The 14,276-nt window shown below is 45.0% G+C and overlaps 1 protein-coding gene across 1 annotated transcript in view; it reads left to right on the forward strand.

The window, feature by feature from the left end:
* Window positions 1-14,276, forward strand: part of col6a3 (collagen, type VI, alpha 3) — a 227,734-nt gene that overhangs the window by 193,689 nt on the left and 19,769 nt on the right. Inside the window, exon 24 of the mRNA XM_070873789.1 lies at window positions 112-690. Within this exon, the coding sequence (XP_070729890.1) occupies window positions 112-683 (572 nt within the window). The 3' untranslated portion in view covers window positions 684-690. The remainder of the gene's footprint in view (window positions 1-111; window positions 691-14,276) is intronic.

Consider the following 14,276-nt stretch of genomic DNA (forward strand, 5'->3'; position numbering starts at 1 on the left):
TGAAATGCTTTGGGACATTTTACTATATTAAAGATGCTATAAAAATGTAAATTGTTGTTGTGATATTTAACTTTTGATATTCTACTTTTTCTTCTTTACATGTGTATTTAGCTTCTGCGGCCAGGCAGAGAGATATTGTCTTCTTAATCGATGGCACTCTTGGAATGGGAAAAGCATTTCCTCAAGTCCGTGACTTCCTTATTAAAGTAATTCAGGAGCTCGATATTGGACCCGACAAAGATCAAGTTGCTGTGGTACAATACAGTCATGACCCAAAAACCGAATTTGGGCTCAATACTTACGCAAATAAAGATGAGGTTTTGGTTGCAACAACACAGCTCAGACGTAAAACAGGACGAGTCCTCAAGACTGGTGCCGCACTGATTTATGTAACAAGAAATGTCTTTACCACATCTGCTGGGAGCAGAAGAAATGCTGGAGCTTCACAGATCCTGGTGCTCATCACTGCCGGGAAATCCAGAGATGATGTTGGACCTGCAGCAGATGCAGTAAAGCGAGCTGGTATAGTGCCTATTGCTATCGGAGCCAAGAGTGCAGACACATCGGAGCTACAACAGATTGTATATTCTCCTGATTTTGTTTTTGTACTAAAAACCTTTCACACTGTACCAACCATCCAACAACAGTTGATATCGATATTGAAATCAGATTCTGTTAAATGACTTGAAGGTAAGGATCTTTCAACAAAGTGTGACCATTAGTTAAAAGGAACAAAGAACAATTTTCAAAGCATCAGATAAGCAAGATATTTGTTTCAAACTAATGAAAAAGACACACTGATACATAATGCATTGCAAAAGCATTTCTAATATATAGCACAAATGAGGAAGGCATAATATTGTCACAGGTAGCAATTGGGCATTCTTGGGTTATACAATAATCTTGAAAAACCTAGGTCAAGATCCATATTGTAAGACATTAACAAAATTGAAGAGAGGAGAGAAACCAAAGCAAAAAGTAATGATTAAATAATTGCAGAAGGTAGGGAAGACTTCAGAAGGGAATAGCAGGTAAAGTTTCACAGTTCTCTGTTCCGGGAAAAGAATAGATGGGATTAGGAGATGGTGCAATAGGTCTCAATTTCAATACACTGAGTATACAAGGAGGAAAGAATTTTCATAGAATCATAGAATCATAGAAAGTTACGTCACAGAAGGAGGCCATTCAGCCCATTGAACATACGAACATAAGAAATAGGAGCAGGAGTAGGCCATTTGGCCCCTCGAGCCTGCTCCACCATTCAATAAGACCATGGCTGATCTGATCATGGACTCAGCTCCACTTCCCTGCCCGCTCCCCATAACCCTTTATTCCCCTATCACTCCAAAATCTGTCTATCTCCGCCTTAAATATATTTAATGACCCAAGCTCCACAGCTCTCTACGGCAGAGAATTCCATAGATTTACAACCTTCTGAGAGAATTCCTCCTCATCTCAGTTTTAAATGGGCGGCCCCTTAATCTGAGACTATGTCCCCTAGTTTTAGTTTCCTCTATGAGTGGGAATATCCTTTCTGCCAAAGTGGATAACCTCACATTTTCCCACATTATACTCCATCTGCCAAATTTTTGCCCACTCACTTAGCCTGTCTATATCCCTTTGCAGATTTTTTGTGTCCTCCTCACAATTTGCATTCCCAACCATCTTTGCATCATCAGCAAACTTGGCTACATTACACTCGGTTCCTTCATAGAACATAAGAACATAAGAATTAGGAACAGGAGTAGGCAATCTAGCCCCTCGAGCCTGCTCTGCCACTCAACAAGATCATGGCTGATCTGGCCGTGGACTCAGCTCCACTTACCCGCCCGCTCGCCATAACCCTTAATTCCCTTATTGGTTAAAAATCTATCTATCTGTGATTTGAATACATTCAATGAACTAGCCTCAACTGCTTCCCTGGGCAGAGTCATTAATATAGATTGTAAAAAGATCCCAGCGGCACCTCACAAGTCACTGTTTGTCAACCGGAAAATGACCCATTTATCCCGACTCTCTGTTTTCTGTTAGTTAGCCAATCCTCTATCCATGTTAATATATTACCCCCAACCCCGTGAACTTTTATCTTGTGCACCTTTTATGTGGCACCTTATCGAATGCCTTCTGGAAATCCAAATACACCACATCCACTGGTTCTCCCTTATCCACCCTGCTCGTTACATCCTCAAAGAACTCCATAAAATTTAACAAACATGATTTCCCTTTCATAAAACCATGCTGACTCTGCTTGATTGAATTATGCTTTTCAAAATGACCCGCTACCGCTTTCATAATAATGGACTCCAGCATTTTCCCAACGGCAGATGTTAGGCTAACTGGTCCATTGTTTCCTGCTTTTTGTCTGCCTCCTTTTTTAAATAGGGGCATTACATTTGTGGTTTTCCAATCCACTGGGACCGCTCCCAAATCCAGGGAATGTTGGTAGATTACAACCAATGCATTCAGTATCTCTGCAGGCACTTCTTTTAAGACCCTAGGATGTAAGCCATCAGGTCCAGGGGACTTGTCCACCTTTAGTCCCATTATTTTATCAAGTATTACTACTTTAGTGATAGTGATTGTATTAAGTTCCTCACTCCCTATAGCCCCTTGATTATCCACTATTGGGATGTTTTTAGTGTCTTCTACCTTGAAGACCGATACAAAATATTTGTTCAACGTCTCTGCCATTTCCCTATTCTCCATGATTAATTCCTCAGTCTCTTCCTCTAGAGGACCAACATTCACTTTAGCCACTCCTTTCCTTTTTATGTACCTGTAGAAACTCTTATTATCTGTTTTTACATTCCGTGCTAGTTTACTTTCATAATCTATCTTCCATTGTGTCTGCGCCAGTTGAAAAAGAGCTAACCAGCCTAATCCCACTTTCCAGCTCTTGGTCCATAGCCTTGCAGTTTACGGTACTTCAGTGCATATCCAAGTGCTTCTTAAATGCAATGAGTGTTTCTACCTCTACCACCCATCCAGGCAGCGAGTTTCAGACCCCCACCACCCTCTGGGTTAAAGATGTTCTCCTCAACTCCATCGAATCCTTCTACCAATTACTTTAGCCTCTCTGCCAAGGGAAATAGTTGCTTCCTATCTATTTTATCTAGGCCCCTCATAATTTTATACGCCTCAGTTAAGTCTCCCCTCAGACTCCTGTGTTCCAAAGAAAACAACCCTAGCCTATCCAATCTTTCCTCATAACTAAAATTATCCAGTCCTGGCAACATTCTCATAAATCTCCTCTGTACCCTCTCTAGTGCAATCAAATCTTCTCTGTAATGTGGTAACCAGAACTGTATGCAGCACTCTAGCTGTGGTCTAACTAAATTTTTGTACAGTTCATGCATAACCTCCCTGCTCTTATATTCTAGGCCTCGGCTAATAAAGGAAAGTATCCCATATGCCTTCTTAACCACCTGTCCTGATACCTTCAGGGATCTGTGGACATGCACTCCAAGGTCTCTCTGTTCTTCTACACTTCTCAGTATCCTACTATTTATTGAGTATTCCCTTGCCTTGTTAACCCTCCTCAAATGCATTACCTCACAATTCTCCGGATTGAATTCCATTTGCCACTGTTCTGCCCACCTGACCAGTCCATTGATATCTTCCTGCAGTCGACAGCTTTCTTCCTCACTGTCAATCACACGGCCAATTTTTGTATCATCTGCAAACTTCTTAATCATGCTTTCTACATTGAAGTCTAAATCGTTAATATATACCATGAAAAGCAAGGGACCTTTTACTGAGCCTTGCGGAACCTCATTGGAAAAAGCCTTCCAGTCACAAAAACACCCATTGACCATTACCTTTTGCTTCCTGCCACTAGCCAATTTTGGATCCAACTTGCCACACTTTCTTGTATCCCTTGGGGTTTTACTTTTCTGACCAGTCTGCCATGTGGGACCTTATCAAAAGCCTTGCAAAAATTCATGTAGACTAAATCAAATGCACTACCCTCATCGACCCTTTACATTATTTCCTCAAAAAATTAAATCAAGTTAGTCAGACACGACCTTCCCTCACAAATCCATGCTGGCTGTCCTTCATTAATCCGTACCTTTCTAAATGGTGATTTATATTGTTCCTTAGAGTTTTTGCAAAAAAAATTATTTCAGAAAGAATGAAAATAGACACCTAATGTTAACTAATGTTAAAATAGTACCACAGCAAAGAAGGCCCAGGTTTTTTTCAAGTATATCTTTCAGCCACATGCTATTCACGTGATGCAAAGTCCAATGCCAGTTGGTTGGCTTTTCACATTGGTTGGATTACTTTGAACAGCTGGTTGTCCAACTGACTTTTTATTAAATAATTGTACATAACTGGGTGAATGTGTACATATTTTTAGAGGTTAAATTGGCATTATCACCACATGTATTCAAATTTTGGAATGTGTCAGATATTTTGAAAGTGTTCCTTGAAAGCATTAATTTCACGTTATATGATCTAGCCTCCTACACACACATTTGTAACGGTTCCAAACCATCAGATATCTCAAAATGTAATGAGATTTTATATTCTGCATATGTGTGCATGTTGCACTCTTTGAGGAGAGTTTAGTACCCTGTAGTGAGATGAGAAACCACTTGTGATTAGCTCACGAGATGTCAAATGTTAATATTAACACATCTGTATAGCAAGAATAAGCTGAATATTTTACCTCATAGTAAATTAACTGTTTTATAGTCTAGTTAAATAGCTTATTCCACGTTGATGTGATGTTTTCGAGGCATACTGAAGGAAGATTGGATTAGATTGTTAATCTGACCGTACACAGTCTTGTGCCTCAAGCTGCAGGACTGTAGCAGTATAACTGCAAAGCCAAGGTTTTTTAAAGAGGAAATTCAGTAGATATTTGACAGAAATCATGGTTGAGGTTAATGAAAGCTAGAATGGCATATGGTAACTGAACTTTGGAACCAGCCAGTTAGACCACAATGGTTACACACACATGCAGAACTTCTTTGTCTCTGGGCCAAGATTAATATGAAACCTAAAATAACTCATGCTTGCCAATCCCACTAAACAGACACCAGTAAACTCAGTAAATTGCATTATCTACTACAGCAGATATTTAGGTACGGAGCCCGCATTGTTAGCGACAGACAGGTATCTCATCGTCCATTAGTTAATGATGGTGTGGAAGAAAAATAAAGATAAAGCTTTTGTATCAGTTATCAATGTTAACACCAGCAATATTTTCAATACAAACTTAGATTCAAAAACAAAATGCTAAATATTCACAGTCTAATATTCAATATTCTGTTCCAAGACTCTGCCTCATGTTAGATAACTGCTATTTGCAGGACAACAGATTTCAGGTTCTATCCTACAGTATGATTTGTTGTCCTGGCAGGAGACGCCAATAAGAAAAAAAATGCCAAATCTACAGGGGATATGATAAGCAGCAGGAAACATTCTTGGATTGCTACGTGTTTATCATGGCCCTTTCCAGGGTTGTCACAGGCAAAAGTGAGTCATAAAAATCCCATTTAAAAAAAAAAGCAGTAGATGGAAAATTAGGAAAATAACGTAGTTCACCAGCACCAACCCCTCAGTCTGACATTATGCTATGCATTTATTGAACGTTTTTAGTTCATTTGCACTTCGGTTAGCGCCCCAGCGGGGTGTTAAATGCTGTTTCTGGGCGTTATGCCAAGCGTCCAGGATTTAGCGCCCGGCTGGAAGATTCAGCTATTGGTTTGCGCCGGTGCAAAAACTTACTGCCCCGCCCTCCGTTTTTAGCGTGATGATGATGTCAGCCGTCGAGAAAAGCTACGCCAGCATCCCGGATGGAACTTTCAGCCTTAACTCCTCATTTAACACCCGGCCCAGGAAACAGCTGAGAAAAACAGGCGGTCCCACGGTACAGCAGGCGCTATTGGTAGCTTATTTAAATGGAGGCTTGAAGATCTTATATCGCAGTTATCAGTGACTGCTACAGTTGTACGCAGAACGCTACTTGAGGCTCTGAGTTGCAAACAGCACTTTTATCTGCCCTGACACTTCGCTTACAAGTTCAGTGAGAGATTTCAATGGGGGCAATACTAGATCGCCAGCGTATCATACTGGTTGCTATTGGCAGGTGGTTTCAAGCTGGAATAAGGGTTCTTGGCCATGTTGGGCCACGGATTCAAAGAGGTCACAGACGTATGGGGAAGAGACCTTACCCCCTATGGGTTTACAGGGAACATCACTCATGCCTCCAGCCCTCTGAGGTGCAGTGCGTTAGAAGGCTACGCTTCCCAAAATAAATGCTGACAGAGATATGCCAGCTCCTAAAGGCAGAACTACAGCTTACCAGTGAGAACAGGACTGCGCTGCCCAGCGAGGTGAAGGTGACAGTGGCGATTGCCTTCTATGCCTCCGGCTCCTTCCAGGCAGCAGCAGGGCGCTTATGCAGCATGCAGAATGGATTTCATAAGTTTCCAATGAGCAGGGACAGCCAGAATGCGAGGATTTTAGGGTTTGGAAGAATTGTGGGCTTTCCCAAGGTTCAAGGAGCCATTGACTGTACACATGTCGCCTTGCAAGCTCCATTACACAATGAAGAGATCTTTAGAATCTGAAAGGGATATCAATCCCTAAACATACAGCTGGTCTGCGGCAACACACAGTGTATCCTCAAGGTGAATACCCGCTATCCAGGGAGCGCACATGATGCTTTCATATTGTGTGAGAGCTGTGCGTTATGAATGTTTCAGTGACAAAGACAAGGGCAGGGCTGGCTAATTGGGGACAAAGGATACGACTTGGCCACCTGGCTCATGACCCCCACTCTGGAACCCCGCCACAGAAGCCAAGCAGCGCTACAATGACAGCCATGCAGCCACCCGCAGCATCATTGAACAGACAATTGGCGTGCTTAAGCAGCACTTCTGATGCCTGGACCGCTCTGGAGGCAGCCTTCAATACTCCCCTCAACAGGTCTCTGAATTCATTGTGGTGTGCTGCATGCTATACAACTTAGCCACCATGAGGGGCCAGGCATTGCCAGTGGGGATTGCAGGACCACCTCAGGAGGAGGAGGACGGGGAAGATGAGCCTGGCGAGGAATACATTGTGGATCCACCACAACCATAAGGGTGGCAACGTGGAGATGCGGCCGCAGCTAAAGCCTTATGTCGCCAGCTCATCATTGACCAGTTTGCTTGAATGGGGAAGGTGGGGTTGCAGTTTTGACTCGTGACTCTGTGCCACCATGACAGCTCATCTACACTGAATTCTGCAATCAGGCACAAGACATCGATGGTAAAGGTCCGAGAAACATTTTTATTAACATCAATAATGAACAATGACCCCCCCCACAACCCAAAATGATACAATGATTAAACCAAAACCAACTAAACACAAAACTGCTTCCTGCAACAAGCCAATGCAAAAGAACCCATTTCTTAACATACAACTATTTACAATGTGAACAATTCTACATGAGCTCAAACTTGTGCCAGCCCTTAATGTCTCTTAGCCACACTTCTCCCTCCCCCCACTTCCTGTCAGCCCCCTCCCATGCCTGCTGCTCCTCCTTAATGAGGCCTCAGTGCCTACAGCAAGATTGTGACAGGGTTGCTGTGTTGGTTGGGTAGACAATGCAGACGGTGTCTGAGGATGCCCTGGACCAGCTCTTGGCCTGGAAGGCCCGGCTATGGACTGCTGCGTCTCATCATCAGTGGAAGCAGTCATTGGTGGCTGGGGTGTCAATCGTGTATGGTGCATGGTTGGCGAGTCAGTGGTGGGAGCCAGAATGCTGTCATCCTGAGGAAGGTCAGCACTGCCCATTTCCTGTGACTCTCCAATGGGCCTCAGCATCCAGAGCACGATGCGTCCTTTCCGCGTTGGACAGTGGGGAATGTAGAGAGGATGGCAGCAATCATCGACCGCTTCACATCACCAAGCTGAAGTGTAGCTTGTGCTTGCGATTCGTGCGATGCTGCAACGTGCTCAAGGGCATGGGCCACACACTCTGCAACACCATTGTCACTACTCGAGGCCACCAGCCTCTGTGTGTGGGCTATGATGGCCTCGCTGGAGTCCTGAGTTGCAATGACAATCCGTGACACTGCCTCCCCAACAGTCTCAGTAAGCTTGTTGATACTCTCTGGGATCTGTCCCAATGCATCCATAAGCTCACAGTCCATTCCTGTGTTGTCCCTGGATATTTCCACCAAGTCCAGTTACATGTGTGCCTGTCATTGATGTAGGATGTTTTGTGTGCCCTGTGTCTCTATGACTCCTCCTCGAGTTGACCCGTGCTTTAAAACTCCCCGATTCGGGTTGTTTCCCTTTGGACGGCAGGAGCTTTTGCCAATAGTTCCTGCCTAGCCCGTCGATTATCAGGTAATCCCACACAGAGAGAAACCAAGGTAAGATAGGTCTTCTCTTATGCCCGATGCGCAAAGTCCCCAGCGGCATTACTGTGTAACCCGGCCGTGAGCGGATGCCACCCGTGTTGGTCTTCCGAATTATACCACGAACCACAAGTGCCACAACCCCCAAGTTCGGACGCAAGGAGTTACTATGGATAGATTATAATTGACTCAGACAAAACAAAATGGTTCAGGTTGGTCAAAGGTCGATTCCTTTCATTACACTCACAAAACGACAACCCCTACTCCCTTCGCATATGGCTTAAAGAGTAGGTGACTGTGGACACTAGCTTAAAACCTTAGACTAAATACCCACCCTGTCAGTTACGCCGAACCAACCCCCTTCCCAGAATCTAAGCCTAGATAATGGGAACCCTTCTAACTAAACCCCACTCCTGGTTTGGTCAGAACCCACACTTGGATGCCTCCTCACACACACACACACGTGTTAGCCTGCGTCTTGGACACTTGCAGTTCCTCAGCAGCCAAACATGCTGGCGGTCTTGGGGATTTCCAGAGGTGTATGCTGGATATAATTTCCAGCCCTTGTCGTTAATTCGCGTGGTCCCGGGTCCGTTCGACTCTAAAGACAAAACTGTGCCGAACAGAGGCATGCGATGAGGCCTCGAGAGTTACGTTCAGGCGGTGCAGCGAGGCACTCACTTCGGGCGTTTCTGGAGAGTTGACGGACACGTAGCCATGCGGGGAACCCCGTTCCAGATGGTAGAGGAAAAGTAAGCCACTGAATCCCCAAAGTTCAGCATCTTTATACCCCGTATAATACACAAAACTGGGTCATCACCTTCATTGTACAATTAATGACCTCCGCACCCTTTGATTCAAACCTACACACCGGTTGGTTGAACGAATTTAATCTCTGACCACAGAGTATAATGTGTGCTCCCCAGTGTTGGCATCCGTTAACGTCTGTGCCTGCTATAGTGGACCCCCATTTAATAACGAATGGCAGAGTCCCATGGTGCCGCACGGGTATTCCATCCCTTATCACCCCAATATTTTGCACCTGGTATACCGAAGCTGACTGCGGTAAACCGCTCATCACTGGCATCCTAAGCACAATCCCCATCACAGTAAAATTCAACTGGCCACAATCAACCGGGACCGGTTACGCCTCTGAGGCCAGTCTGAGTTAGCACGGGCTCATCGACCCCTTGTACCGGCTGAGCGCGGTGAGGTGCCTGTTGCTGACCCATGAAGGAACATGACCTTGCTGAAGGTCCTCCAAATTACTGCATCCTTCATTTCACCAACCAAGCACCGTGCAACACACTCACATCATTTCGTGCCGCCTGAGCTGAGGCATTTCGATCTTCACCAATCAGACTGTCGATAGTCTGAGCGTGGGCCTCCAGCTCTGCTATGACCTCCTTCAGGTGAATGGTCATGGCCTGGTCTTCCTGCAACTCCGACCCCTCTATGGCGTTACCCTCTCCCAGTATCTTTCGCAGTCGGCCCCTTAAGGTATTTACCTGCATTTGCAAATGAGCATCGTCCATACTGTTAATAAAGGATGTGCCAGTGCTGAAGGCCATTGCCGCATCATTCACCAGCCCTCTCTTATACCTCCCCAAACTCCCGCAATGTACATCGTATAAACCATCCCGATCCATGCCACCATAACTCAATTCATAGAACTTTCTAAATATTTAACACATTCATCTTTCTTCCTTCCCTTAAAAAACCTGCACAACAACCAACCAAACAATTCTGCCCTGTGAGATGTTGTTTCTCCTCTACAGATCCGAAGGCTAACAAAACAAAACATACAACAAACAAAACACCCGCAAATGCAACCTTAAAGAACGGAAAATATACAAAGCTGGGCCTGCTGGCCCCAGCCCTAGAGAGCCCCACGACCTACATCCGGGGCCTCTTGTGGCTGACTGGGGTGAGTAATGTGGCGTCCACAGCGCCCTTGGCCGTCGGACTCGACTGCCCCTTCTTACTACCCCTGCTACTGGATCGTCCGGTAGTGGGTCATCCTCATCCCACATCCAGGGAGGGAGACTCATCTCAATCATGATAATAATAGTACCCTTGTGACACACAGCCCGCGTGGTTCCCTCCTCGGGCTTAAACAGCTTGCACTGATTAATGTGGAACCACTTCGTGCGCCTAGGGAGTTTTATGGCATAGACCATAGGACCGGTTTTGTCCACAATCACGTATGGTCCCGCGTACCTACCCGAGCATAGTTACGGACCATGACCTGATCCCCTATCTCCCACTCATGTGTGTGCTGAGGCTCGAACGACAACTTGTTCTGGCGATGTTGTATCCCCAAGTTGTGGGCTGCCCGCTCGTAGACCTGTTTTAAGGTCGTGTACAAGTTCTGAATGAATTTATCCCAGTCGACCTCCTGGAGCTGAGACTCGGTGAGGACCGGTGCCAACACGTGGGTTGGGGTACGCATGGTCCACCCGGTCATTACCTCGTATGGGGAATATCCTGTGCTCCTGGAAGGGCTGGCTCGGACCACCATGTGGATCAGAGGCAGGACCTCGTCCCATGACTTTGAGAACTGGCCAACCTCCTTCCTCAACCGTTCCTTCAGGGTCCAGTTCATTCTCTCCACAATCCCCAATGACTGGGGGTTGTGAGTCACATGCCACTTTCCTTCTTCCCTTTCTATCCTTAAATTTCTGATAAATTTCCCTTTCTGAGTGCTTGACCAGCAACTCATATCAATTTAGCCAAGTCAATTTTAATTTCACTGAACCTTATGTCCAGCCTTTGCAATTTAACCTTATTGGAATTCACAATGTCCCATCAAAGCTCAAATTTGGTAACACCTTGAGGTCATTTCCATATTGAAGGACCCCTGTCGGTAATCTGCACTCCTGCTTAAAAGAAAAGAAAAAGAACATCCATTGTGGCTTTCCTGCCATCCCAAAGATCAGCTATGATCTTATTGAATGGCGGTGCAGGCTCGAAGGGCCGAATGGCCTACTCCTGCACCTATTTTCTATGTTTCTATGTTAATTCAGCAATTCTGATCCCCTTTCTGTTACTGAGGGAAACATTCACTCAAATTTGAAACTTAAAATTTTCTTAAAATGTTAAAAATGCTCAAAAAATTTATTCAACTCTGCACAAGGTGTTGCTTTCTGAAGTCTTGTGCAGAGAGTTACCTTCCTTTTTACCACATTTTAAAAGTTGCATTACATTCTATATTCCACATTACACATTACAATGATTCTGTACTCCACGCATAATAGCAGTTCCTCCCTTTTTCTCTCCTGGTCACACATTCGTGAAATTGTTCAGAAATTTATATTTTTAAAATATCAAATATATGTGATTGCCTCATGTCCCGGAACTAGGTTTTTCACACAATTTAAACCAACCAGAATTTCACCATGGCCATAATAAAAGTCTGGTTTTAACAGGTTAATTAACCTCAATAACTCCAAATTAATTCAAATCAATATCAAATTAACCAGTGCCAGTTGAGAAAAACTCTACAGACACACTAAGACAGATAAACATCCGCATGCTTTTTTAAAAACAACTTTAAACATTCTCCCTGAAACCATCAAAGGTTTTTACACAGACAGGCTTTCACACACAACACATTTCATGACTCCTCAAACATCTATAGTAGCAAATTCTATGTTTTATTTCTCTCGTTATGAAAGTTAGAAGCTTAAGTGTCGGGTTCACCTTCTTAGACACCTAGAAAATGCACTTCTATTTTTCTCGTCTCTTAAACAATCGGCTTACTGCCGTAAACACGATGCTTCCCTGCCATGCTTTGTACTCCTTTTTGGATCCCGCAGGGTCCTTCTGTCCACCTTATTTCACCTTTTCCTGCACCACCTTAATGGCAGCTTTCAAATTTCTAAAACTGCTGTTGCAGCTACTGAGGAGGATTTGCTTAAAGTCTACATCCTCCAAGTCTGGATGACCCCTTCTAAAATCCGCCCAGCGTCTATTAACACCGAGCGGACCATCCATGGAGTTAATGGGGCCTGTATCCCAGCTTCATCCTCATCAGTTATTGATCGGTCCCAGTGGTCCCGGTGCTTCGGGAGCCGGCCAACCCTCACTATACTGGGTCCCATCATTGGGCTCCTTTCTCTCCTCATCCCAATCTACCCCAGCTTCCCCCGGTGTCATAAGACAAGCCATACCCCTGGCCCCAGATAATGCTAGGGTCAGCTTACGAATTTTCTCATTACAGAGCCCGTGATCAGCCTCTTCATTGTGCCCAATTTTGAGCTAACCTGTATGCCACCTTGATATCCTTCAACTGTCCCTCAGCCTTGTCAACTCTCTCTAAATTCCTGGCACTTTCCTCTCGCTGAGTCTGATACTGCTTTTTATTTTCAGTGACCTGACATTGCAGGTACTCTATCGTATTCCTAGAAGTTACTGCTTGCCTTTCATTACTTAAATCTTCCGTCAGCCACTCAACTACGGCGTCCTTATCACTTATTTTGCTTTCCTGTTCCCTTTTTTCATCCTCCAGCAGTCTCACCTTTTCCCTGAGAAGCTGTGTTTGTTTCTGTAGGCATATTAGCCAAATTGCCTTTACTTTGGACTTCTTATGCTCCTTTCCCCCTGTCCACTCAGCTGTCCTATCCTGAGGACTGTCTGAGTGTAACATGTCCAGCACCCACAGCTGGGACACGTTACTTTTGGTGAACACGTAGGACTCGATGCTAAATTCTAAATCTAACCGAACTGTTTCAACCTGAGAGCAATTGAACTACCCACGCCCTCGCGTTCTTCCGCGGTCGCCATTTCTGTAGGGTGTTTTTTGTGTCCTGTGTCTCTATGACTCTCCCTTGAGTCGGCCCGTGCTTTAAAACTCCCCGATTCGGGTTGTTTCCCTTTGGACGGCAGGACCTTTTGCCAATAGTTCCTACCTAGCCCGTCGATTAGCGAGAGACCAAGGTCAGATCGGTCTTCTCCTATGCCCGACGTGCAGTCTCCCCAGCAGGATTACTGTGTAACCCGGCCATGAGCGGATGCTACCCGGTTGGTCTTCTGAATTATACCGCGAACCACAAGCCCCACAACCCCCAAGTTCGGACACAAGGAGTTACTATGGATAGATTACAATTGACTCAGACAAAACAAAATGGTTCAGGTTGGTTTAAGGTCGATTCCTTTTATTACACTCACAAAACGACAACCCCTACTCCCCTTGCACACGGCTTAAAGAGTAGGTGACTATGGACACTAGCTAAAACCTTAGACTAAATACCCACTCTGTCAGTTACGCCGAACCAACACCCTTCCCAGAATCTAAGCGTAGATAATGGAAACTCTTCTAACTAAACCCCTCTCCGGTTTGGTCAGAACCCACACTTGGAAGCCTCCTCACACACACACATGTGTTAGCCTGCATCATGGACACTTGCAGTACCTCAGCAGCTGAACAAGGTGGAGGTCTTGGGGATTTCCAGAGGTGTATGCTGGATATAATTATCAGCCCTTGTCATTAATTCACGCAGCCCTGGGTCCGTTCAACTCTAAAGACAAAACCGTGCCTAACAGAGGCATGCGATGAGGCCTCGAGAGTTACGTTCAGGCGATGCAGCGAGACACTCGCTTTTGGCATTCCTGGAGAATTGACGGACACGTAGCCACGCGGGGAACCCCGTTCCAGATGGTAGAGGAAAAGTAAGCCACTGAGTACCCCAAAGTTCAGCATCTTTATACCCCGTATAATAGACAAAACTGGCTGGGCGATTCCTGGTTAGCATGGTCGCAGAGATGCTAGTTGGTCTTCCTGGTGATGTCTCTGTCCTGGATTGGTCAACTTGATGAACACAATGGTCGGCCATTTCTGTAAATGAGCAGTTCTCGTAGTGCTAACTGTTTGTTGAGTTCTTGACTGCTCCTTCATTGAAAGAGTCCAGAGGTGTT

Source organism: Pristiophorus japonicus, chromosome 3 (genome assembly GCF_044704955.1).
Source record: "Pristiophorus japonicus isolate sPriJap1 chromosome 3, sPriJap1.hap1, whole genome shotgun sequence".
NCBI lineage: Eukaryota > Metazoa > Chordata > Chondrichthyes > Pristiophoridae > Pristiophorus > Pristiophorus japonicus.